Source organism: Gigantopelta aegis, chromosome 15, assembly GCF_016097555.1.
Source record: "Gigantopelta aegis isolate Gae_Host chromosome 15, Gae_host_genome, whole genome shotgun sequence".
Taxonomy (NCBI): Eukaryota; Metazoa; Mollusca; class Gastropoda; order Neomphalida; family Peltospiridae; genus Gigantopelta; species Gigantopelta aegis.
The window spans coordinates 29,643,073-29,666,660 of NC_054713.1; the positions used below are offsets into that span (position 1 = coordinate 29,643,073).

The 23,588-nt window shown below is 36.3% G+C and overlaps 2 protein-coding genes across 6 annotated transcripts in view; one reads left to right on the forward strand and one right to left on the reverse strand.

The window, feature by feature from the left end:
* The window catches only part of LOC121389870 (kinesin-like protein KIF20B), an 81,919-nt gene extending 74,247 nt beyond the window's left edge, over positions 1 to 7,672 (forward strand). For 3 of the 5 annotated variants that reach the window (XM_041521525.1, XM_041521527.1, XM_041521529.1), the window contains exons 35-36: positions 1,895 to 2,070; positions 3,398 to 7,672. In XM_041521525.1, the coding sequence (XP_041377459.1) occupies positions 1,895 to 2,070; positions 3,398 to 3,499 (278 nt within the window). In that variant the 3' untranslated portion in view covers positions 3,500 to 7,672. The remainder of the gene's footprint in view (positions 1 to 1,894; positions 2,071 to 3,397) is intronic. The other 2 variants (XM_041521526.1, XM_041521528.1) reach the window with 2 other exon arrangements.
* A 5,907-nt stretch (positions 7,673 to 13,579) lies between these two features.
* Positions 13,580 to 20,185, reverse strand: LOC121389642 (E3 ubiquitin-protein ligase TRAIP-like). The gene is made up of 3 exons (XM_041521285.1): positions 20,018 to 20,185; positions 17,552 to 17,906; positions 13,580 to 14,609 (listed from the first exon to the last, which is right to left on the reverse strand). Exons 1-3 carry the CDS (start codon positions 20,180 to 20,182, stop codon positions 13,792 to 13,794), a joined length of 1,338 nt encoding a protein of 445 aa, XP_041377219.1. The 5' UTR covers positions 20,183 to 20,185; the 3' UTR covers positions 13,580 to 13,791.
* Between the last annotated feature and the right edge of the window lie 3,403 nt (positions 20,186 to 23,588).

Consider the following 23,588-nt stretch of genomic DNA (forward strand, 5'->3'; position numbering starts at 1 on the left):
ATAAACTGAAATCTGTCTTCCCCAGAAAGAAAACGATTCCACGTCTGATTGCTAATCTAATCAGAATTTTAGTATTATTTTAACATATGGATTCTCCATTAATTAAAATGTGATATATGCTGAACATGAAAAGAAATCGGGCTTATGGTTAGTTTGTACAAATTTATAAAGTTAAAAAGTTAAAGTTTGTTTTGTTTAATGACGCCGCTCAAATACATTGATTTATTAATCATCGGCTATTGGATGTTAAACATTTAGTAATTCTGACTTAGTCTTATGGAGGAAACCTGCTACATTTTCTATTAGTAGCGAGAGATCTTTTATATGCACCATCCCACAGACAGGATAGTACATACCACGGCCTTTGATATACCAGTTGTGGTGCACTGGCTGTAACAAGAAATAGCCTAATGAGGTCACCAATGGGGATCGATCCCAGACCGATTACTTTACCAGTGGGCTATATCCCACTCCATGTATTTATAATAGGTTTAAATAATGACAAACACTCAGTTCTGTATAATAATAAATGGTATATCAACGTGTAATTGTCTTGAATATCCATATATGTTAATCCTTTCTTTAAGACAAAATTTAGTGATCACATTTCTTTTCATGTTCAGTTGGTGTACTTATTGTATTTGTTGGAATATGATGTTATACATTTGTAAAATTCATGTTCTTTTTTTTTTTTTTTTGTCATTTGGTCAACATATCAAAATTGTTTTATTATGTTTCAGTTTTATTTTCTGAATTTATGCATGCTGCATTTAAATAGAGGATAATAAACAAGTTACCAGTTATTATCAAAGTTATGTCCCGAATGAAATAATTTTCTATTGTCACGAACTTTAGCGAGTGACAACTGAAAATTATTTTACAAGGGAAATAAATTTGATAATAACTGGTACCGAGTTTGTTATTCTATTTAAATTTTATTACCTCAACCACTTGTTTTTCTTTAAGAACCTTCTATTTTCATTATGACTATATTTATATAGAAACAATATTAACAACTTTACTAACTTTTTTAAAATATTGCTATGATTTAAAAAAAAAAAAAAAAAAGTTCTATTTATTCTGTCAAAAATGTTGTAATGAATTGTATTAAAATAGCATTTTATTACAAATTTAACAACAAAAACTGAGAGACGTAAATGCAAACACAAACAAAATGGGATATATTTTTAAAACATTCATTGAGATGAATATCTGTCAATACAACCATCAATGACTGAATATGTTTATGGCAGGCGAGTCATTTAATTGTGTGGAATTCTTGTTATCATTTTACTAACATGTTTGTTTTTGTTTTTTTGTTTTTTTCATTTTTCATCAATTGCACCTGATGGATCCGGTCTGCATTTGTGGATGGACTCGGTGGTGACCTGTGTTTGTACTAATAAACCAATGACTGTGATTGTTACTTCACTGATAAACCAATGACTGTGATTGTTACTGCACTGGTAACCAATGGCTGTGATTGTTACTGCACTGATAAACCAATGACTGTGATTGTTACTGCACTGATAACCAATGACTGTGATTGTTACTGCATTTATAAACCAATGACTGTGATTGTTACTGCACTGATAAACCAATAACTGTGATTGTTACTGCACTAATAACCAATGACTGTGATTGTTACTGCACTGATAAACCAATGACTGATTGTTTCTGCACTGATAAACCAATGACTTCAATTGTAACTGCATTGATCACACCAATGATTGTTAATATGAACCAACCATCTTTTAATTGTTCTTCTGCCCTGCTGGTATTTCTGCACAACAAACCATTTCACATTTCTGTTATCTTTTCTTTTAATTCAATTTTCCTTTGTTTCTTCGTTTACTAATCTTTCCTTCCCCAATTATGTGGCACTGTGTTAAAGCAGACTTTCTGAAACCGAGAAAGAGCAAAAACAGCTCAGAAAAGAACATTGATGTAGATAGTATTTTTGCAGCTGCTCAAAACAATGAAACTCCCGAGTTGCCAAAGAAGGGAAGTAAAAAACGGCAGCTCTACAAAGAAAAGATCTCTGCACCCTTTGACTGTGCTCCATTTATGGTTAGTAAATATCGCATACTTTTAGTAAAGTGAAGAGACTATCCTGAGTCTGCTAGTAATACTGCCTTGGTTGAAATGCGTTCCATTAACCTAGCCTTTTGGGGGCTGGTTAGCAATTACATCACGTTTTATGGATAAGGGGTAGCCTATTGCGGCATGTATTATGAAATGATATCGGGGAGGGAAGGGTTGTTTGTTATGAGTTATGAATCGTATGAATTGAAAACATTTGTCTCATTGTTATTTATGAAGTAAAATGAGGCCAGTTATTTTTCTTTTTTCTTCTTTAACAAATGGTTTTCTATCTGGTATTCATTGCCAAACAAATCAAATACATACAAAATGAAAATTTAATGTTTGGCAAATTACATCATAGTGACGGAATACGGGGCGGGGAGGAGAGGCTGGGGTCTTGGGGGATTATTGATAAGTGTTAAATAATTTTATGGGGTGTTACATGGACACTGATATTCTAGACAAGAACATGTATTTAATGTATATATTTAATGTAATTTTAAAAAAACTTTAAAGCATGTTACAATGACAGCAAACGCAGAACTGTCTCTGGAAGCTTATCTGGGTTTACAGCCTTGCATGAGATCGTCAATTAGACAATACTGATTTATAACTCAAATTAGGAGATAACCATATGGAGTTTTAAATTTGTCATTTTTGACCAAAGGTGTTAGCCTAAGGTCAGAAATGAAACATTTGTGGGCAAATATCAAAGGCTGAATTTTAAGAAGAAATGACAAATTTTATTTTAATTTGACAAAATAAATACATGTAATAATTGATTTTTTGTTTGGAAATAACTAGAATTCTGCAATTTTTTTAATTTATTAGATAATTAGAAATGTTCTGTTCACTCAGAGTTAGCCCTGCCATGGATAGCAGATTTTTAATAACGGCTAGTGAATTTAAAAAATCACTTATCCCATGACTTAGGGATTTTTAATAAAGGCTACTGAATTTATAATTACTTATCCTATGGCAAGTAGATTTTTAATTAAGGCTAGTGAATTTCGATAATCACTGTTCACATGACTAGTAGATTTTTAATAAAGGCTAGTGGATTTTCAAATCATTTATCACATGACTAGTGGATTTTTAATCACAGCTAATGAATTTTGAAAATCACTTATCCTATGGCAAGTAGATTTTTAATTAAGGCTAGTGAATTTTGATAATCACTGTTCCCATGACTAGTAGATTTTTAATAAAGGCTAGTGGATTTTGAAAATCATTTATCTCATGACAAGTGGATTTGTTAAGAGTTGTAGATTATCCTAACCTTGTCTTTAACACATTCTCCTCTTTGTTGCAGCCCAGCTTGCCCGAAACCCCCGAAACAGTGGATGTGCACGAAGTGGTTCATCGGCAGCTGCGAGGACGAGGCAAAGCGAAATGTCCTAATACCGCCGTCTGAGATACACCGACTTTGTCATAATTCTTATTCATAAATCCATCTTGTGCTTTGATTATAGGACTGAACCCTCCCTGCCCAACCAGTGACCCACGACTGGTGTAGGATCGAATCCCCACTGAACCAATTCTAAATGGGTTTTTCCCTGCCCAACCAGTGCCCCATGACTGGTAAAGATTAAACACTCTCTGTGAACCCATTCTAAATGGGTTTTTCCCTGCCCAGCCAGTGCCCCATGACTGGTAAAGATTAAACACTCTGTGAACCCATTCTAAATGGGTTTTCATGCCCAACCAGTACCCCACGACTGGTGTAGGATCTAACAGCCTCTGTGGATCTATTCTAAATGGGTTTTTCCCTGCCCAACCAGTGCCCCACGACTTGTGTAGGATCTAACAGCCTCTGTGGATCTATTCTAAATGGGTTTTTCCCTGCCCAACGAGTGCCCCACGACTTGTGTAGGATCAAACACTGTGGATCTATTCTAGGGGTGTGTGTATCCTGCCCAACCAGTGACCCACGACTGGTATATCAAAGGCTGTGGTATGTGCTGTCCTGTCTGTGGGGGGGAAAATGTATATAAAAGATCCCTTGCTACTAATGGAAGAATGTAGTGGGTTTTCTCTAAGATTACATGTCAGAATTATCAGATGTTTGATATCCAATAGCCGGTTAATAAATCAACATGCTCTAGTGGTGGTGTTAAACAAAAGTGACTTTTTTAATCAGATTGATTAAATCGACCAATGCTTTATTGGGAACAAGTATTTTGGAAAGCATCACACTTTAAAGTCAAATTTATGTAGCAGTGCTTTGATTGGTTCGTTCGAATCTGGGGGCATTATGTAGTCCAGTGGTAAAGCACTTATCTGACGTGCAGTCAGTCTAGGATTGACTCCCATCGGTGGGCCAATTAGGTTATTTCTTGTTCCAGCCAGTGCTGCACAACTGGTGTAACAAAGGTCATGGTATGTACTATCCTGTTTGTAGAATAAAATATCCCGATATGGTAATTAAAAAAGAATAGCCATTTGCGTGGCAGCAGCAGGTTTTGTCTATCCTTATCTGTGTGGTCTATAACCAAATGTTCAATGAAATGTGTAGAGTGCATCGTTAAATAAAACATTCCTTCCTTCATTCAAAGTCATCTGAACATGTGATATCATTGGCTGTGTTAGATCAACTGGGTGGAGACAAGAAGTCGGAGTGGCTAGTAAGGTTCGACCCCGTGCTTTTAAAAAATTATGTCTAGACTTCGCAAGGGCTGATTCAAGGGAGGGGACCAGTGTCACCCCTAAAAAAAATTAAGTGCTCCCTTTTTGAATAATTTATTTACAAGTTATATTGAAGTGCCATTTTCAAGGAGTTGGTCCATGTGCACTTCACTTCTTCCTTTAATATTTGCTGGATCCACCCTTACAATGCTTTAACAAACACACGCCCATATAAATAACATCAAGTTTAAGTCTGGAGACTTGATTCATTCTAGAGTTTATTATAAAAGTTTATCAACACTGGCTAAAGTTTACAAAACCTGGGTGGATGTGAATGAGAAATAAATACTTGTATTTAAAACATTTAATCAGGCATGACAATCTTCCGCGGATCCGCAGATTTGAAAGCCATTTAGGTCGTTTCTTTGGCCGTGTACTGTCCACTTTGCGCACAGTTCGCAAAGCTTTCCGCTGATTTTTATCAAGGGTCATTGTCATACCTGTACTATGTAAATGTATTACATCGATAAACCTGCACTGGAAATCACGTATATGGAAAATGGGCCTTAGTTGAGAATGGTTGTTCAGGGTAAGGGAGTTAACATGTCAAGAAAGTTGATATTGGTACTATACTGCCTAACTGTGGATCATTGTTGTGTTATTGAAATATAAAATACATATACATGAACCAAAAACAGTGATATGAATAAATAGACATATCAGGATGTAAACTGGATAAATGTGTCATAACCTACAGGTTATCAAGCCCATAATTTATGGCAACCTGTACACGTGTTACCACATTCTATCAGTGTTTCTACCAGAGGGTAAAACGGGTATGGCGCCATACCCAAATTGTTTGTAGATTTTTTTTGGATTTTTTATGGTTAACCTTTTGACAAAATTAATTACTCTTGCCATTACTGTATGATTTTTTTAACCCTAACCCTAAACTTAACTCATTTTCTTTCTAGAGGAGGCCCCGTTTATTGTGATTGCATTCAATTCCATTGTGTAATACCCCAAAATTTCTTTCCGACAGAAACAGTCTATGCTTATTTTGTCTCATTCCAACTAATGCACCAAAGTATATTAAAAGCTGTGGTATGTGCTATCCTGTCTGGAATGGTGCATAAAAAAGATTTCTTGCTACTAATGGGAAAAATGTAGCGGGTTTCTTCTGTAAGACTGCATAAATTTTGTTTATTGCTACTAATGGGGAAAAATGTAGCGGGTTTCTTCTGTAAGACTATGTCAGAATTACATGTGGTCATTAACACTATCGATGATCACTACCATCATGATTAAATTTTGAACTTTTGTATTATGTAACCAAGATGTTAAAGAGATCAATAATTTCAGTTAAAGAGACCGTTGTCCTTACTATGCTGCCTGTGTAACACGTTTCTCTGAATAACGAATCCTTTCTAGTGACAATGCGTGAAACCTTAATGGTATATACGCACATTAAAAAATATCTGCTCTAATGACTAAAATTTTAAAATTAATTCTTCTTTAGAATACCAGTGTCTGTATATCAAATGAGTGTTTGCTCCTTCTAGTCTTTGTAATTAACCAAAACTGGATTTTACTTTTGAAGTAAATTCGTACACAGAGGAAAATAATGTTTATTATCCATGTGGTTCAACATAACCGAGTTAATAATAATCATACGAAGCACACATGTAATAACAAGTGTAATGACATAACGGCTAGTGAATTTTGAAAATCACTTATCCCATGGCTAGTGGATTTTTTATCATGGCTAGTGAATTTAAAAAATCACTTATCCCATGACTTAGGGATTTTTAATAATGGCTAGTGAATGTTAAAAATCACTTATCCCATGACTTAGGGATTTTTAATAAAGGCTAGTGAATTTTAAAAATCACTTATCCTATGGCTAGTGGATTTTTTATCACGGCTAGTGAATTTCGATAATCACTGTTCCCATGACTAGTGGATTTTTAAATCATTTATCACATGACTAGTAGATTTTTAATAAAGGCTAGTGGATTTTTAAATCATTTATCACATGACTAGTGGATTTTTAATCACAGCTAATGAATTTTGAAAATCACTTACCCCATGACTAATGGATTTTTAATCACGGCTAATGAATTTTGAAAATCACTTATCCCATGGCTTTAGATGTTATGACGTCGCTTCACCAGTCCTAGCTCAGACTGTGCACTTGAAATATGACGTCATTTCGTCATCTCCTTCCAGTTGTGGCCGAAACATTTTGTGTTGGGTCTTGTTATTCATAAAGAGAACAACAACAATAATATGCATAATAAAAATATTATTACACTCTCATGCGAGTTGTACTGATTTTACGAAACTCGTGTCAGGATTCATGTATTACCCTCACTCTTTGCTCGGGCAATACAACAATCCTGACACTCGTTTCGTAAAATCAGTACGACACACAAGCTGGTATAATAATCTCTATTGATTAGGCAATAAAATGAAGTCTGAGCTACAACAAGCATTAGGACGATTCAATGCTGAAATTAAAAACGTTTGTGTTCTTTCTATATGAACTTATTTATTTTAAAACATTCGCCGATGGTGTCCAAATTTCCAGTGTCTAATAAATATTTATTTTCTAAAATTAAAGATTTGTGTAAATTTGATTCACCGTCACATTTGTTTGTCTGTGCTACTCCGATCTTACTATATATTCCAATTTTCAAAGTACCCATTCACCTTTCCATCATTAAACCTATTTCTTCTTTTCAACCCTGTGATAGTATTTTTTTGTAAGTATCATTTGGATTGCTCAGTGATTTTTAATATTCATTTTTTGATGTCTCTAACATTGTACTGGTAGTTTTGCTTTTCTTTTCTTTTCTTAAAACAGACTCCATGTGACACTTGTTTTTACCCCTCTCAATGTTTCTTCATTGTAACATGTTTGTATATAAGTGTAAATTATGTAAATAAAACATCTGATATACATGCCTTTTGTTACCTTTGTGTCAATATTTCAGCAAAGATATAAAACAAATCCTACTCATTTTAGTACGACCAGAAAACTTCCTTTGTTCTTTGATGAAAGGGTGGTAGTGTTCATGCTTGCATGAGGTGCTTTTATCGTTCGATCACATTTATTAAAGACCCATTCTTTAATTAAGTGGATTCCATCCCCATCCACCCTTCAAAATGTATGCAAAGCATCAGCCCAAACCTTATTGTAAATTTTGGACAAACGACAAAAAATCAGCAAACACTACAGATGATTAAAAATCTGGAAAACTTCATAGACAGGAAGAATAGCCCTTGAAGTTGATGTAGCAGTGATAAGGAACTAATTGAGATGGAACCCAGTACATCTCAGTTGAGTGCTCTGCCACTGATCTACATTCTATGTTCCGCCCTGAAAATGCATTGATAAGGCCCAAAATAAAAAAATCTGGGTCTGGTGAGTATGGCAAAGACGCCCGATGTATTTTGATGTCTGTATCTGTTAACTAGTTTTCAATCGACTAGTATATAAGGCCTAAATATGATCTTATTTTTAGATATATTTTCTTCTATAAAAACCAACATTAATTATTAAAAGAATCCCACATTGATTAATATATCGGGGATGGAAATTCTCCTCGGATCAGCTGTTTTCCTCTCATCGAACATTGCGTTTCCTTGCATTGTAATCGTTCTTTCCTCCAAAATGTGTCAGATGGCACAGATTTTAACCTAGGATTTCAAGAATTTCCAGGACCCATCTAGATTTCCTCTTCTTTTTTTGTTTACAGTTCACCAATTCTCACCCCTGATATATACATGTATATATTTCCTGTTGTTTATTTAAAATGGGGCTGGCACACACACAGCTGCTGGCAGTCTTAAACTATAGCACATTATCACACTATAGCACATTACAAGATGAGATTATTTTCATTTCCAATAAAAGCTATATCAATTTTATATAAAAAAAATTGTTTATTGAAAATCCTGCATTAAAACTCCTTTTTGGGCAAAATGACAAAGTACCAATGAGATAACTCCCTTGATTAGTGGCACATTTTGTGCAATTTTCTACGACTGCACATGTAATGAGTGCTGAAAATTATCAAGAATAACATGTATGAACCATACGTAAGTACTTTGTAAGACACTTTGTAATTGTATCAAAAGTAGGAATAACATATTTTACTCATTGTTGAAAATAAAAATAATACAGTAAAATAGATTTATCATGCAACCATGCTTCCTATTGACCTGATGACCCCTACCTGATAATTCAAAGTGTTATCATGTTACTAGGAAGTGTTAAGTGTTATGTCAGGAAATGAGTTGTACACATGACAAATGTTTGCTCAATTTTCAGGCAGATTGTTTTCTCATTTTCCAAACATTCATTTACAGCATTAATTGTTGGACTGCATAAATAAATATAACATTTACACTTCCTGTAACATCAAATTACGTCTTATTTTTCGATTCTCCATTATTCACTCCCATGAAGCTCGCCTGTTAAACCGTTATCTAAACCTCGCCAAATAACCACGATATCAAAAAACGTAGTAACCTGATATTCTATATTTAAAGCATATAGCTGATGGTTAATAATTTTATTATAAATTTAACCTTTAACAAGAAAATGCATCATTGATAACGATGAAATACACTTGGGGTGGGTGTTCATTTTGCTTTGAGAATTTTAAATTGGTCACAGTTGCTGAACACTTGACAATTTATTTACCATAACGTTTTAAAATTTAGTAGCGATCTCCGAAATTTAGAGAATTATGACTTAATAAATAAATAACATGGGCGGGATGTAGCTCAGTGGTACAGCACTCGCTTGATGCGCGGTCGGTCTGGGATCGATCACCGTCGGTGGGCTCATTGGGCTATTTCTCGTCACAGCCAGTGCACCACGACTAGTATATCAAAGGCTGTGGTATGTGCTATCCTGTCTGTGGGATGGTGCATATAAAAGATCCCTTGCTGCTAATTGGAAAGAATTACCATGTCTGATGCCATATAACCGTAATTAAAATGTGTCGAGTGCGTCGTTAAATAAAATATTTAAAAAAACAACATTGTATTTAAATACCTCCAATAACATTGTAATTAAATACCCTCCAAAAACCACTGTAATCAAATACCCCAAATAACATGGTAATTAACTACACTGATCAAAATAAATAACTAAAAACTCATACTGTCAGCATTTATTACAAAATATTGCAAATGAAAGAACTGGTATTATCACAATTATTGCATTTCACATATATTATTTTTACACAGCACTGGTAAACAATATATTCAGATCACAGGATGGTCATTCCAGGGCCGTACCCTCAGCGGGGAGGGGCAGTTGCTCCCCTGAGAATTTTTTTTTTTTTTTCACTCCAGAAAATGGCATACACATCTCAGGGTTTAATTTATATAGTGTTTCATTTGTTTATAAAGAGTAGTGCAACCTCCCCTCTAGGATTTTGATTAGGGTACGACCCTGCATTCTGTGGGGTTTTCCTAGACTACACAAAACACAATTATAATGTATTATGTTTAATACACCAGGCAACTATAAAGAAATATGATAGTCTTTCTGTTTCTCTAGTAGCAGGCTAGCACTGTTAAAACATTTTCAGATCACATGATACTTTGATAGTCTTTCTGTTTTTCTTGAAGCACTGGTAAAAAATGTCCTGATCACATGATACTTTGATAGTGATTTTTTTTTTAGGCTACACAAAACACAATTATTATGTTCAATACACCAAGATACTATAAAGAAATACACAGAGATGTGAGAGAGGAACAAAAAAGCTTACTGCGGCCAGGGTCTGCGCAAGGGCCCCTGAAGGAAAATTGTTGTTTGCAACCCCTGGAACTTCCAAGAATTGCATTCAGTGCTAACAAATCTAAACTGGTTATAACTTATAATATAAGGGACACATCATAAACTTGAAACTGTGAACACATGCAAATGAACCATGTGTGGTCAACAGTATTAAACATGTTTTGGGGTTTTTTAAGTCTAAATGGAAAAGCGCATTTACGCGTAGCTCTCATATCCCTGAATACAACAGTATTTCGGTTTCCCTTGTAGCACCAGTGTCCAGATCACATGATAGTCTTGTTTTTTTCAAGGCTACACAAAACATAATTATTATGTTTGATACACCAGGCTACTGTAAGGAAATCAAATACTGATAGGAGAATCAAACAATTCCTTCCTGATATTACAAGAAACAATAGGCTCAGGAGTAAATTGTTGATCCAACTTACAAAGACTTGTAAAATGCACATCAGCATGACGTTTCACTGTATATATACAGTCAAACCTGTCTTAAATGGCCACACAAGGGACTGGAGTAAGCAAAAGACAGGTGGCCGCTGATTACAGGTTGCCACATAAACAAGTCTTTAAAGGTAGTACTATACCAAATAACTTCCGGCTGGGTCAAAGTTCGAGGTGCACCCAACTTTTGATAGAGAAGTGAACACCACAAGTCCTGTGATTGGTTATAAATGTGAGTGTGTTGGTTGTAAAAAATAAGTTTCATCTGGGTAAAATAAATGTGCAATTTTATTTCATCTAGTACCAATGTGTCAAGTAGCCTTGTGCTTGAAACATGTATGGGGTACCTGTAAAAAAAAGTACTCGAATTTTGTGCGAAACTAGGGTAGTCATAGACGCTACCCGTTATCTCAGAAACGAGCAGCTTGACCCCCATTTTTTTCTGATTCACTTTAAGTGTAAGGGGTGGTAGTATTTATATCCGTGGCGTTTATGTCGGTTGATACGTTGCAGGTAGGAGTTTTAGCTGCATATGTTACTATTGTCGTCTATGGGATTTGATTTGGTAGTATACACCCTATAGTGCTGTGCCAGACCATACACTAAAATTTCAAATTCCACAATTAAATGCTTTCTTAATTCATTGCAATAATATTTTACACCGATATGTAAATCAATAATTACGAAAATGCCCCATAAAAGTATTAAAACATCACTCCCGTAGAACACTGCCGGAAACGACAGAGTAAAATTCTCGGTAAAAACATTTGCCTGTAAATAGCCGTGACGTCACGAAGGGAACGCGCTTCACAGAAACCTACCACGAGATGACTTCCAGCGCAAGCGAAAGTGGGACCGACAGTGACTGCCAAGCTCATTGATCATGCGATTTTTCGTTCGATTATGAATAGTGTAGTAACGACGACTGGACTAATATTTGTGCAACACAACAAATAATGCCTCATCAGTTTGAACCTGGAACATCTTCCGACGAACCACCGGCCTGACAGATGACGATGAAAATGGTCGTGGAGACAGCTTACCACTAATTTATAACTTTTATTCTTGTTTTGTTCTTTAGCTTTTCGTGAGAATTATTTTGCTACACTGTATGTTCTAATACTTATGATGTAGTAGAAAAGACGATAAATAACTCTTGAATTCTGCGAGTCAAGTGGACCCGATATCAGTAATTTTAAGAAATAAACAAAACCGACTTTTAGTCCGTCCCATCCCTCTATGAAGATGTTTTTCTGTGTGAATAATTTCAGTTTAGTTTGACGTAAAAAAAAAAGTAAAAATGTTTTGGAAATAACAAAACAATACTATTTTTTGTGTGCAGTTGTGAAAACAGTCTGCTCAGAAATAAATAACTTATTTTAATTTTAAGAAATAAACAAAAACGACTTTTAGTCCGTCCCATCCATCTATGAAGATGTTGTTTTTTTGTGTGAATAATTTCAGTTTAGTTTGACGTAAAAAAAAAGAGAAGTAAAAGTGTTTTGGAAATAAGAAAACAATACTATTTTTTTGTGTGCAGTTGTGAAAACAGTCTGCTCAGAAATAAATAACATATAGCACATTCCATAGTATGAAAAAAGGTTTTCTCTGTGGGAAGGTAAAGTAAAATTAATTTAATGTATTTATAGTCTGTTTTACAGGGAACGCCTTTTTTCATACTATGGAGTTTACAAGTCATTTATTTCTGAGCCGATTGTTTTTTAAGATGCATACAAAACTAGCTTTTTTTCTTTCTTTTTTTTTACAAAAAAACCCCTACATTTTTGTAGGATGGGACGGACTACGCTATAGATACTTACTTGTCTGTACTTTATTGTTTTAATTTTCTCGAACTGTAAAGAAAAATCTCACAAATGAACGAGATGCAAACGACAACAAATCGGATCTCGATAATTGCACGAACCGTGCATGAGAAAACAAACTGACCGGAATTGAAAGCATAACGCAATTTGGGACATTGACGATATGCACCCCAAGGTCGTTTCGGTATGGATGGCGTCGGCTTCTTGTCATTTGTTTTGTGTCGCAGAAAAATTGTTTGTACGGCATCTTTTTTTAAAAGCCATAACACATGGTATTCCCATATCTCGCTAAAGACGACAAGCCAGTTCGGACGAATCGAAACTAAAGTGTCTGCTGTCGCAACGGTTTCCGGCATTTTCTTCCTGTCCAGTATTTCCACGTTGTTTTAATCAAATTCACACACAGCTTTCTCACAGCAACATTACTAGGAAATGCGTGAAAACTAAATTTATCGGCTTTTGTATTGCTACAGCCGCCAAGAACACACTGTTTAACCATAATAAACACAAAAGAAGCAATGAATCATGGCGCTGACTATCGAAAGGAGTTCCCTTCGTGACGTCACGGATCAAATCTTACGGAAATTCCCGAAACGAATTCAGCTGGTTCTGTTTTTCAGGGGAATATTTTTAAATGGAAAATATACCGGTATATAATTTTTTATAAAAATTGTTTTTAATTTTCTAATCATATTAAATAATATCTTGATTGATATAGCTCAATACATCATACATCTGGAACAGCACTTTAAAATGTTTATTGGTGCTGTACCTTTTTAAAAATCCCTCAAAGATATTTATGATTGCTGGTGCCCAGAACAAATAACTTATTTGAATATAGTAAAATGTCAATACATGCAGTTATGAAGATACAAAATATTTTAAACCAACTTGTTGGTTTATAAAACATCAACATTACTGAAGAAAAAGAACACAAACGATATAAAGGAGAAACCCGTTTCCACCACGCAATCTACTTCCAAATTTTAGCACAAATCATGAGAGAAAACCATCCATAGTTGGCAGAGGAGGACACGAAGTCATTTTAGGTTTTTTGCAAGGTTGAGACTTTGACGGTCTTTTTTTGAGTCCACCAAACTTGGGGGGACCAAGAGGCTGCGTGAATGTCGTGTGACCCCCCAGACCGTCGTATCCCTGTCGAATAACACTCGGACAGCCTGACCCCGGTTTCTTCTTGAAGATGTTTAATCCACTCAGATAAGCCAAATTATTCGTATCCTGAATTTCGAGTTTTGGTCTCTTTGCCGGTTTGTGTTCCCGTGCCGAGCTGATTTTCACAAATTTAATATTGTTATCTTCGCAGTGTCGTCGAACTTTGGTTTTTGGTGTGTCTTCGAAAAGATCGGGAGAAAGATTTAATTTTGGTTCAGGCATTTCAGAAAGATTTAGTTTGTCCACTAACTTTCTGCTTTGTGGAGTCTTCATAGATGGGCTTTCTTCGGTGAGCGTTTCAATGAAACTTGAGCTTCCACACGGACTAGCAATGGCCTTTTTCAATTTACTCAACTTGCAACGTAAAACGTCTTTCTCACGCTCGGAGTTTGTCAATTCCTGTTCGGTTTCCCGAAGCTGATCTGTAACAACACTCAACTCTTTTGTTCTTTTTTCCAACAGATTGGTGTTGGACATTAGTTCTCTACGCACTTTTTCACAATGATCTTTTATTGACCGCTTTTCCGATTTCACCTTCTCATATTCACGTTTTATGATTGTACAATATCGTGCCAGCTGTTTCGCAGCCGCCTCACCCTCACCATATTGCGACAGTATCGTTTCACTCTCACTCTCGCACCCTGAAAAATAAAGATTAATATATTTTATTCACAAATAATTTTGTATGGACGAACCCACCCCTACACATTTGTAAACTTTCTACAAAATTCTTGAAAATATTTTTTTAAATATTATAGAAAACAACAACAAATGACACTATTACTGCTGTTTCAGGCCTTTGAATTTCTTGGACACAATAGTTTCCAGTAGTGTGTCGATACAATTAAGGATCCAAAAGTTTTAGTCATCATCAAGTAATATAGTCAACCATTACCATAATTATTGAAAAACAGTTTTCAGTCGGTGCCACTGATCATAGGCCATGGAAGTGAAAAAGTGGTTCCCATAAAATCTAAAATACCAAGACCTGTGTAGGGCAGGACATAGTCCAGTGGTAAAGCTCTTGCCTGATGAACAGTCGGTTTAGGATCAATCCCCATCAGTGGGACCATTGGGCTATTTCTCGTTCCAGCCAGTGCACCACGTCTTATATCAAAGTATGTGGTATGTGCTATCCTGTCTGTGGGATGGTACATATAAAAGATCCCTTACTACTACAGGGAACAATATTCCACGCAATCCGCCATTCTGTTCACGTGTCAGTTACGCAAAATTAAATTTATGCGAACCGCAAATCGGTTATGTCGTGACTTGTAGACGTTCCGAAATTAAAACTTGCAAATTTCACGATTACAGTAAGTTTATTCACGCAGACATAGGACTACTAGTATTCCGGCAAATGTTTCAGTTTGGTTTGATGTAAGAACAAAAGTAAAAGTGTTTTGGAAATAGCAAAAACCACCAAAAAAAAAGCCAGAACAAAAGAAAACAACCTATGTTTGTGTGCAATTCACAAATCAATCGGCTCAGAAATAAATAACTCTGTAGTAAATTTCATAGCATGAAAAAAGTATTCTGTGTGGGATGAACTATAAATGCTCAGTATAAAGTCGAGCCAAACATTTCAAAGAAATGTGCATGAACTACTGAGGATGGTTAAATTAATTATCTGCTGCTATTTTATCTCTAAAGGAATATATGTAGACATAATATTGGATTGCCTATAATTTTACAAATGTTGAAAATGATTTTAACGTAAACAGGAATCCAAAAGTGTCACAAAAGTTGAAAAATACTAATATCGCATAATGAGCTTTAAACAACAAACATTTGAAACATCACTGTAGTATAGAAGTACCAGCGATAAACTGAAAGTAGAATGGCCACTAAAACGAAAAAAAAAGAATTCCTCCAAACGTATCTACAGTTAAACCTGTCTTAAGTGGTCACACAAGCGAGTAAATAAAAGTGGCTGCTTAAGACAGGTGGCCGCTGATTACAGGTTGCCACATATAGTGTCTTTAAGACCTTTGTTTTTTGTTTGTTTTACTGTATGTACTGCTAATTAACAGATGTGTGCTTCACAGATGACTATAAATCAACTTTTGACATCAGTAAAAATGCACCTGGAATGTATTAATTTAACTGTTCTCAACAGGTTTTTATTTTTTTCAATTTAATTATTTAATTCCAACTTCATGCAGTGTATTATCATAGTAAGTGAATCTACAAATGTCAAGCATAGCCTGTCCAGAGGCAATTAGATGCATTCCAGTGTCAAACTTTCTTAATTGATACACAGTAGAGATGTTGGGACTGAATGGGTATTAGTATTCCTGAAGGTGTGAAGATTGGTTATTTGCTGCACCTTATCACTGTTGTTAAAATATCCCTTTTATATAACAGTAAACATTTACTGTGGCCGCTTAATATAGGTATTTTAGAGATTTGGGGTCCAATTTAGGTGGCCACTGGCCTCGTTAGATAGGCAACTGCTTATTACAAATTGTTTGGGAGGGAGAAAAGTGGCCGCTTAAGGCAGGTGACCGCTGATTACAGGTGACCGCTGATTACAGGTGGCCGCTAGGACAGGTTTCACTGTTTGAGTACTGGGGCTGATATTTAGTCCTTTTACAACATTATTAACTTTAGCAAGCATGAAAGAAACTGTTTTATAAAATGTTTCCTTTTGTATTTTGTTTTAACTTTATGTTTGAGCTGAAAATTATGTACTTGAAATCTAATTTCAACGTAACTTTAAGGTAACCAATTAGGTAACCCACGGGTTATGCAAATATAATTCACGTAACTGAACAATTGGTTACCTAGATAAAAACCACACAAACTGACTTCCGGTTACCTCAGATTTCGAAATATTGTCCCCCGCTACTAATGGAAAAATGTAGCAGGTTTCCTCTCTAAGACTGTATGTCAAAAATTACCCAATGTTTGACATCCAATATTTGATAATTACTTGTAAGATTGATTCCCCTCACTGGAACCCCCATGCTTTCACCCTAGCGAATGACCCACAACCGGTACACTAAAGGTTGTCATATGTCTTTTGGGAAAGTGCACATAAAAGATCCCTTGCTGCTATAGGAAAGGAGTAGCACATGAGGTGGTAGCAGGCATCATCTCTTATCGCGACTATATGTATAAATAATAAGGGTTTATTAGTGTCTAAATAGCCGTAGCTTAACATATGCTGCAGTGGCGTTAAACAAGGCCTAGCTCTGCCACTCAGCGACTGCGAATTTTAAAAACAAATGGCAAATTTTATTTTAATTTGGCAAAATTATTCCACGTAATGGATATTTTCAAAACATTTCGCCAAATTATCTCAAAAATATAAAACCCATAGCTATTTTATTTTCCAACAAAATATCAATTATTACACAAATTGTTCTCATCAAATTAAAATAAAATTTGCCAATTGTTCTTAAGTTTGCAATTGGAGAATTTGCTGAGTACCAGATATAGCCCTGATTTCGTTCAAAAATAACTATGGGTTTCTCACAATTTTTTAATTTTAACAGATAATTTGGCGAAATGTTTCTGCTCATCCATAGCCAGGTCTGCGTTAAACGAACATTCCTTTCCTTTCCAAACCGAGAATTACCTGATAGCAGCACCTCGATATCCTTCAGTGTTCGTAGCTGTTTCTTCGCTTTCTTATACTCGTTCTTTTCGGCCTCCAGCGCCCTCTGCTGGCACTCGAAGAAACCGAGCTGTTTGCGTAACGTGGTGTTTAAGCTTTGTTCCTGTTTGTATAGCAGGTTTATGGCCTCCCGATTTTCCTGACACTCGTTCGCTTGTTGCTTATATAACAGCACCGTGTCTTCAAGCTCGCTTGTTTTTTTCTCTTTTTCTAGGACTCGCATTCTAAGTGTCGACAGCTGGTTCTCCAGCTTGGCCGTGTCGTTGCCATCGGTAACTGGCTCATCTCCAGCGTCAAAGTAGAGTTTCTTTATCACCTGGAAGTACATGAACAGAAGTCAGCAGTCAACAACGGTGGATTGATAATAAAATTTGTTTTGTTTAACGACACCACTTGATCACACTGATCTATTAATCATCAGCTATTGGATGTCAAACGTGTGGTAATTTTGACATAGTCTTAGAGAGGAAACTCGCTACATTATTTTCCATTAGTAGCAAGGATTCTATTATATACGCACCATCCCAAAGACAGGATAGTACATACCATAGCCTTTAATATACCAGTCGTGGTGCACTGGCTGGGACGAGAAATAGCCCCCCTAAGAGGTTAGTTAAAGTTAGCTTTGATTAACAACACCACTAGAGCACATTGATTTATTACTTATCGGCTATTGGATGTCAAACATTTGGTAATTCTGACCTAGTCTTAGACACGAAACACGCTCCATTTTCCCATTTATACATGTATCAAGGGTAGACAGGATAGCACATATCAAGGACTTTGATAAACCAGTCGTGGTGCACTGAATAGAACGAGAAATGGACCACTGATGGGGACCGATTCTATACTGACCACCGGCCTCAGTGGCATAGTGGTTAAACCATCGGACACAAGACTGGTAGGTATAGGGTTCACATCCCGGTACTGGCTCCCATCCAGAGCAAGTTTTAACGACTGAGTGGGTAGGTGTAAAGTCACTACACCAACTTCTCTCTCACTAACTGCTAACCCTCCGCCCTGAACAGAGAGCCTAGATAGCTGAGATGTGTGTGCCCAGGCCAGCGTGCTTGAACCTTATTTGGATATAAACACGAAAATAAGTTGAAATGAAAATATACGGACCACGCATCAGGTGAGTGCTTTACCACTGGGCTACGTCCTCTCCCCCCCCCCCCCCACCTCCTGAGGTTAGAGCCAGAGGCAAATAAACTTTCTTCCAAGCATATATTCCCCCATCCAGGTCACCATCCCCCATTTTTCATTCTAGCCTGTGCTTTACAACTGTGGTAACAAAGGCCATGGTATGGACTTTCCTATTTGTGGGATAATACATATAAAAGAAAGAAAGAAAGAACTGTTTTATTTAACGACGCACTCAACACATTTTATTTATGGTTATATGGCGTCAGACATATGGTTAAGGACCACACAGATTTTTGAGAGGAAATCCGCTGTCGCCACTACATGGGCTACTCTTCCAATTAGCAGCAAGGGATATTTTATTTGCGCTTCCCACAGACAGGATAGCACAAACCATGGCCTTTGTTGAACCAGTTATGGATCATTGGTCGGTGCAAGTGGTTTACACCTACCCATTGAGCCTTGCGGAGCACTCACTCAGGGTTTGGAGTCGGTATCTGGATTAAAAATCCCATGACTCGACTGGGATCCGAACCCAGTACCTACCAGCCTGTAGACCGATGACCTGCCACGACGCCACCGAGGCTGGTACATATAAAAGATCCCTTGCTGCTAATCAAAAAGAGCCCACAGAGTAATGGAAGCAGGTTTCCTCTCTAATTCAGGGTTCCTGCCAGACAGAAATTTTGGGGTATGGCGCTATGGAATTGAATATTTACAATGTGTGTGCTGAAAGCAACCACAGTCGACAGAGGGTATGGGGGGCCTCCACCCAGAAAGAAAATGGGTTAGTTTTAGGGTTAGGGTTAAAACAAACAAAAATCATAATTGTGTCAAAAGTTAACTAAAAAATAAAATCTGCAAATGTTTTGGGTATGGCACCATACCCGTTTTACCCTCTGGCAGACACCCTGTAAATTATATGTAGCCCATAACCATATGTCTAGCATCATATATGGACCATAGTTACATAAAACATTTCTTTCTTTTCTTTCATTCCCCTATCTGCTCTCAAAACCTGAACTTGTACTAGACCAAGTTGTTTGTGCTGAAACACAGTATTTGGCTTGTGCATTTTAAACATAAGATTCCTCCATCAAATTCAGGGAACATTTTGTTCAGTATCGCGCCACTATTCGCTATGCAAGTTTCAGAGATCACTACACAAGTCTAAAGCATTAACTAATGGACTAAAAATATTGCTAATCAATGTTTTAAAAACAAAATGTTCCTTGAAATTTAAAAAAACCCTTCTTTTTTCATTAAAATCCTTAAAATACCAACCTGACTTTGATTTATGAATGTTCTGCACTGCGGACATGAGTTTGACGTTCTCAGCCACCTCATAACGCATACTTCATGAAATGTGTGACCACATGGCACGGCAGCGATGTTGATGTTGTCGTCGTTTTCAAACTGGTCAGCGCAGATGCAGCACTGAGCCCTCATCTTAAGCTGTTCTGAAAACAAATTAACACATTTAGTCAAATTTATAATAACTGAATGTAATTTTTTGTAAATTTATTGATGCATAAGTCACAAATTGGATAGCATAGCGAAGTGATTTTATACTTAATTTGTCACTATTAAATACATCAATAAATTCACAAAAAATATAAACAATTCTTATAATTACAAACAACACGGCTTATTTAATTAAAACATATGCATAAATCAGTTTCTAATGTTCTTTCCATGATTTTGACATAAGGACATAATTTCCTGAGGTTTATCAAAGGATAACATTTAGTTTTTAGTGACAAGATGGCAAGCTTTTAACTTACATAGCAGCACCTATCATGTCACATATAGCCCAGTGGTAAAGCATTCACTTGATGCACGGTCGGTCTAGGATCGATCCCTGCCGGTGGACCCATCGAGGTATTTCTCGTTTCAGCTAGTGCTCCACAAATGGTGTAACAAGCTGTGGTATGTACTATCCTGTGCATATAAAAGATCCCTTGCTGCTAATTGAAAAGAGTAGCCCATGAAGTGGCGACATCGGGTTTACTCTCTCAATATCTGTGTGGTCCTTAACCATAAGTCCGACATGATATAATCGTCCTTCCTATCATGTCACAGCTGTGTGGGCAATCTCTCATTTCAGCTCATTAAAAACTGAATTAATAAATCTAGGCCTTACACAAATATATGAATATTATATATTTTAATTTTTTAAAGGAAAGGACCAAAATATGATTTGAATTTCTTTCCAGCTGTTTGTAAAACAATATGGCTGTCAGTGATTACGACTTACTTTACCTATAAACGTAGTCTGTTTCGATAATAGTTTCATAATTTTTATTTCTTCTAAGGCCTAAAGAAATGTGTTTTAGGTTTCATCCTTGAAAAAAATAGGATAGCTAAGTAGGAACGTTTTCTTCTCTTTTTAAACCGAGAAAACGTAATTGTGTGTGTTCCGAATCTAGTTTGCTGATTGAAAAAAATTGGGGATCATGATTTTTTTTAAAATCCATATTGAAGTACTTGCATCATTATTAACAAAATAAATCTTCAACGACAATCTTAAAAAATATCCCCGCCATTTTAAATGTGCTAAGTAGAGGGAAGCAACTCGCCATGCACGCCAAGAAAAGTATTGACGTAATGTTCCCCATGCACTAGAGCTAGCCCTGATGAAGCAAGTACTTCAATCGGGATTTAGTGAGTAAGGTAAGTTATACATTTTTGGTTTGTGTGTCCATTTGTTGCACTATTTCAGTTGAGACATGGTGCTACAAATTTCGAATACCAGCTATATATTGGGTATGTAACAATATCCAAACGTACAAAGAACCACACTTTCTACGTCCCATCGAACTATGTTCCACCCCAAATAGTGAAAACTTTCAGATATCTGCTGTACTTTAGGACAACCCCCCCCCCCCCCCCCCCCACTAGAGAGTGTGGCCCCTCGTTAGAGATTGTATCACCCACCAGACTGGTCCAGAGTCCTGGGACCGGTAACACAAAGCACTCGTAACACTTAACGTTAGACGTACACCATACATAAGACTAAGTGTTACGACTCTACGAGTGTTTTCTGTTACCGAGCCCTGATAATGATGCTGATAATATCGTTACCAACTTCAACTTCCAACACAGGCTACGGGTCTGATTTGATCTGCTCACCCAAACTGTAATCAATATCATTAAACAGTTTTCTAGCTGTATTATTACCAACTTTTATACACTCTTAGGATGTCAATGAAACTGATTTGACATTTGTAACATTTTCATAGCTTCCCGCCTGTCTTGTTTATGGTAATGAATTTCAGGTTTCACATTAGATTCTGTATTTTATTTTCTACCAATTTAACGAGGCGGCAATCCATACACTCCAACTACGCTCTATTACCTATCAAGTTATCTTCAGAGTCGTATTAGTTCACAGGCCGCCAAATTTTAGGGGGCGGCAAAATCTTGTAATTTTTTTAATCAGATTCAACCTTCTCCAACTCATGTTTAGCCGCCTATTCCAAAATCTTTCTACTAAGTACTAGAATCCCTGCACTCGTTTTCAACCCTATCCTAAATGTTTCCAGTTAGTAGTAGAACCTATTTTTTTATTCTATATAATCATCCACTCGACCCACCCACTCTCACCATGGGCGTTCGCAGCGAGGAGGAGGGAGGCTAGGGGGCCCTTGTCCACTCCTGGGCCCAATTTCACAAAAGATCGTAAGCCTAGTTTTGCACGTAAACGTAAATCTACGACAAAACCACAATTCTTATTACTATTATAGTTCAACAAATATTGTTAGAAGAACATATATTTCATTTTCTTTCGTTTTTAAAATACTCCAGCTTCTGTAATGATGTAATTTTCTGCGTGAAATTGATGCCAAACACATGTTTACGTCTGCTACTAGCAGTTATACCGGTCGTGATAATTACCAAATGTTTGACATCCAACAGCCGATGATTGATAAATCAATGTGCTCTAGTGGTGTCGTTAAGGAAAACAAACTTATAACTTAATTCCGTCTGCTGGGTGGTTCCAGCTAGGGGGGAAATTGCAGTTTCCAAACATTATAATAGTTTTCACTTTACACTGTATTTCTTGTGTTTTGATCACAAAATTAAAAGTTCTTGACGCCAAAAGAATCACAAGCATTGCGCTTTTTTACATTTTTGTTGCATTTTCACTTAACACGACACTGAAAACAAAGTCGCAAAATTATTGACCTTATTAGGCTAACCTTTAAAACCAGCAAGATAAATTCAGAGACGTATTTCAGTATTTGGCGCCCTTAGGCCACTAATATGTTTGCTCTGGTACCCAATACGCGTCAGCCGGAATTTTTCAAAGGAGGAAACAATATGTTGGTACTTTTATATATAAAACATAGGTATGGACAAGCATATGCAAGCATGGTGAAAGTAAGTGAATATTTGACAATGGAGCTGACTGGTTGACATGTTCTACCGGGGTCGGGAACATAAGCCTACTCTCCCGGGCACGCTGTATAACATTTGTATGCAAGTGTATACGTTGACTATATATAAACACAACTGTACGATCCAATCAAATACTTCGTTACAGTTACAATAGCAAATATCGCGAATAACAAAAAATCGAATTACTATGAAGCACTTTATCTTTATATAAAAATGTATCTGAACTCTGGGGTGATTCATTTGGTGGCGCATTTACGTCAAAGAGGGACTGGAAATCGGGAGGCATTTTAGAAAATTCGTTATTCTAAAATGCTATTTCTACAAATAAAATCCATCATGGCAAATTCCAATATTATGAATGCGCATAGCTAACATATACTTTAAGTGACAAACTATTTGATGTCTAAATCCAGGGGCCCATTTCATAAACAGCCAAGATGCGTAGGTTATTTAA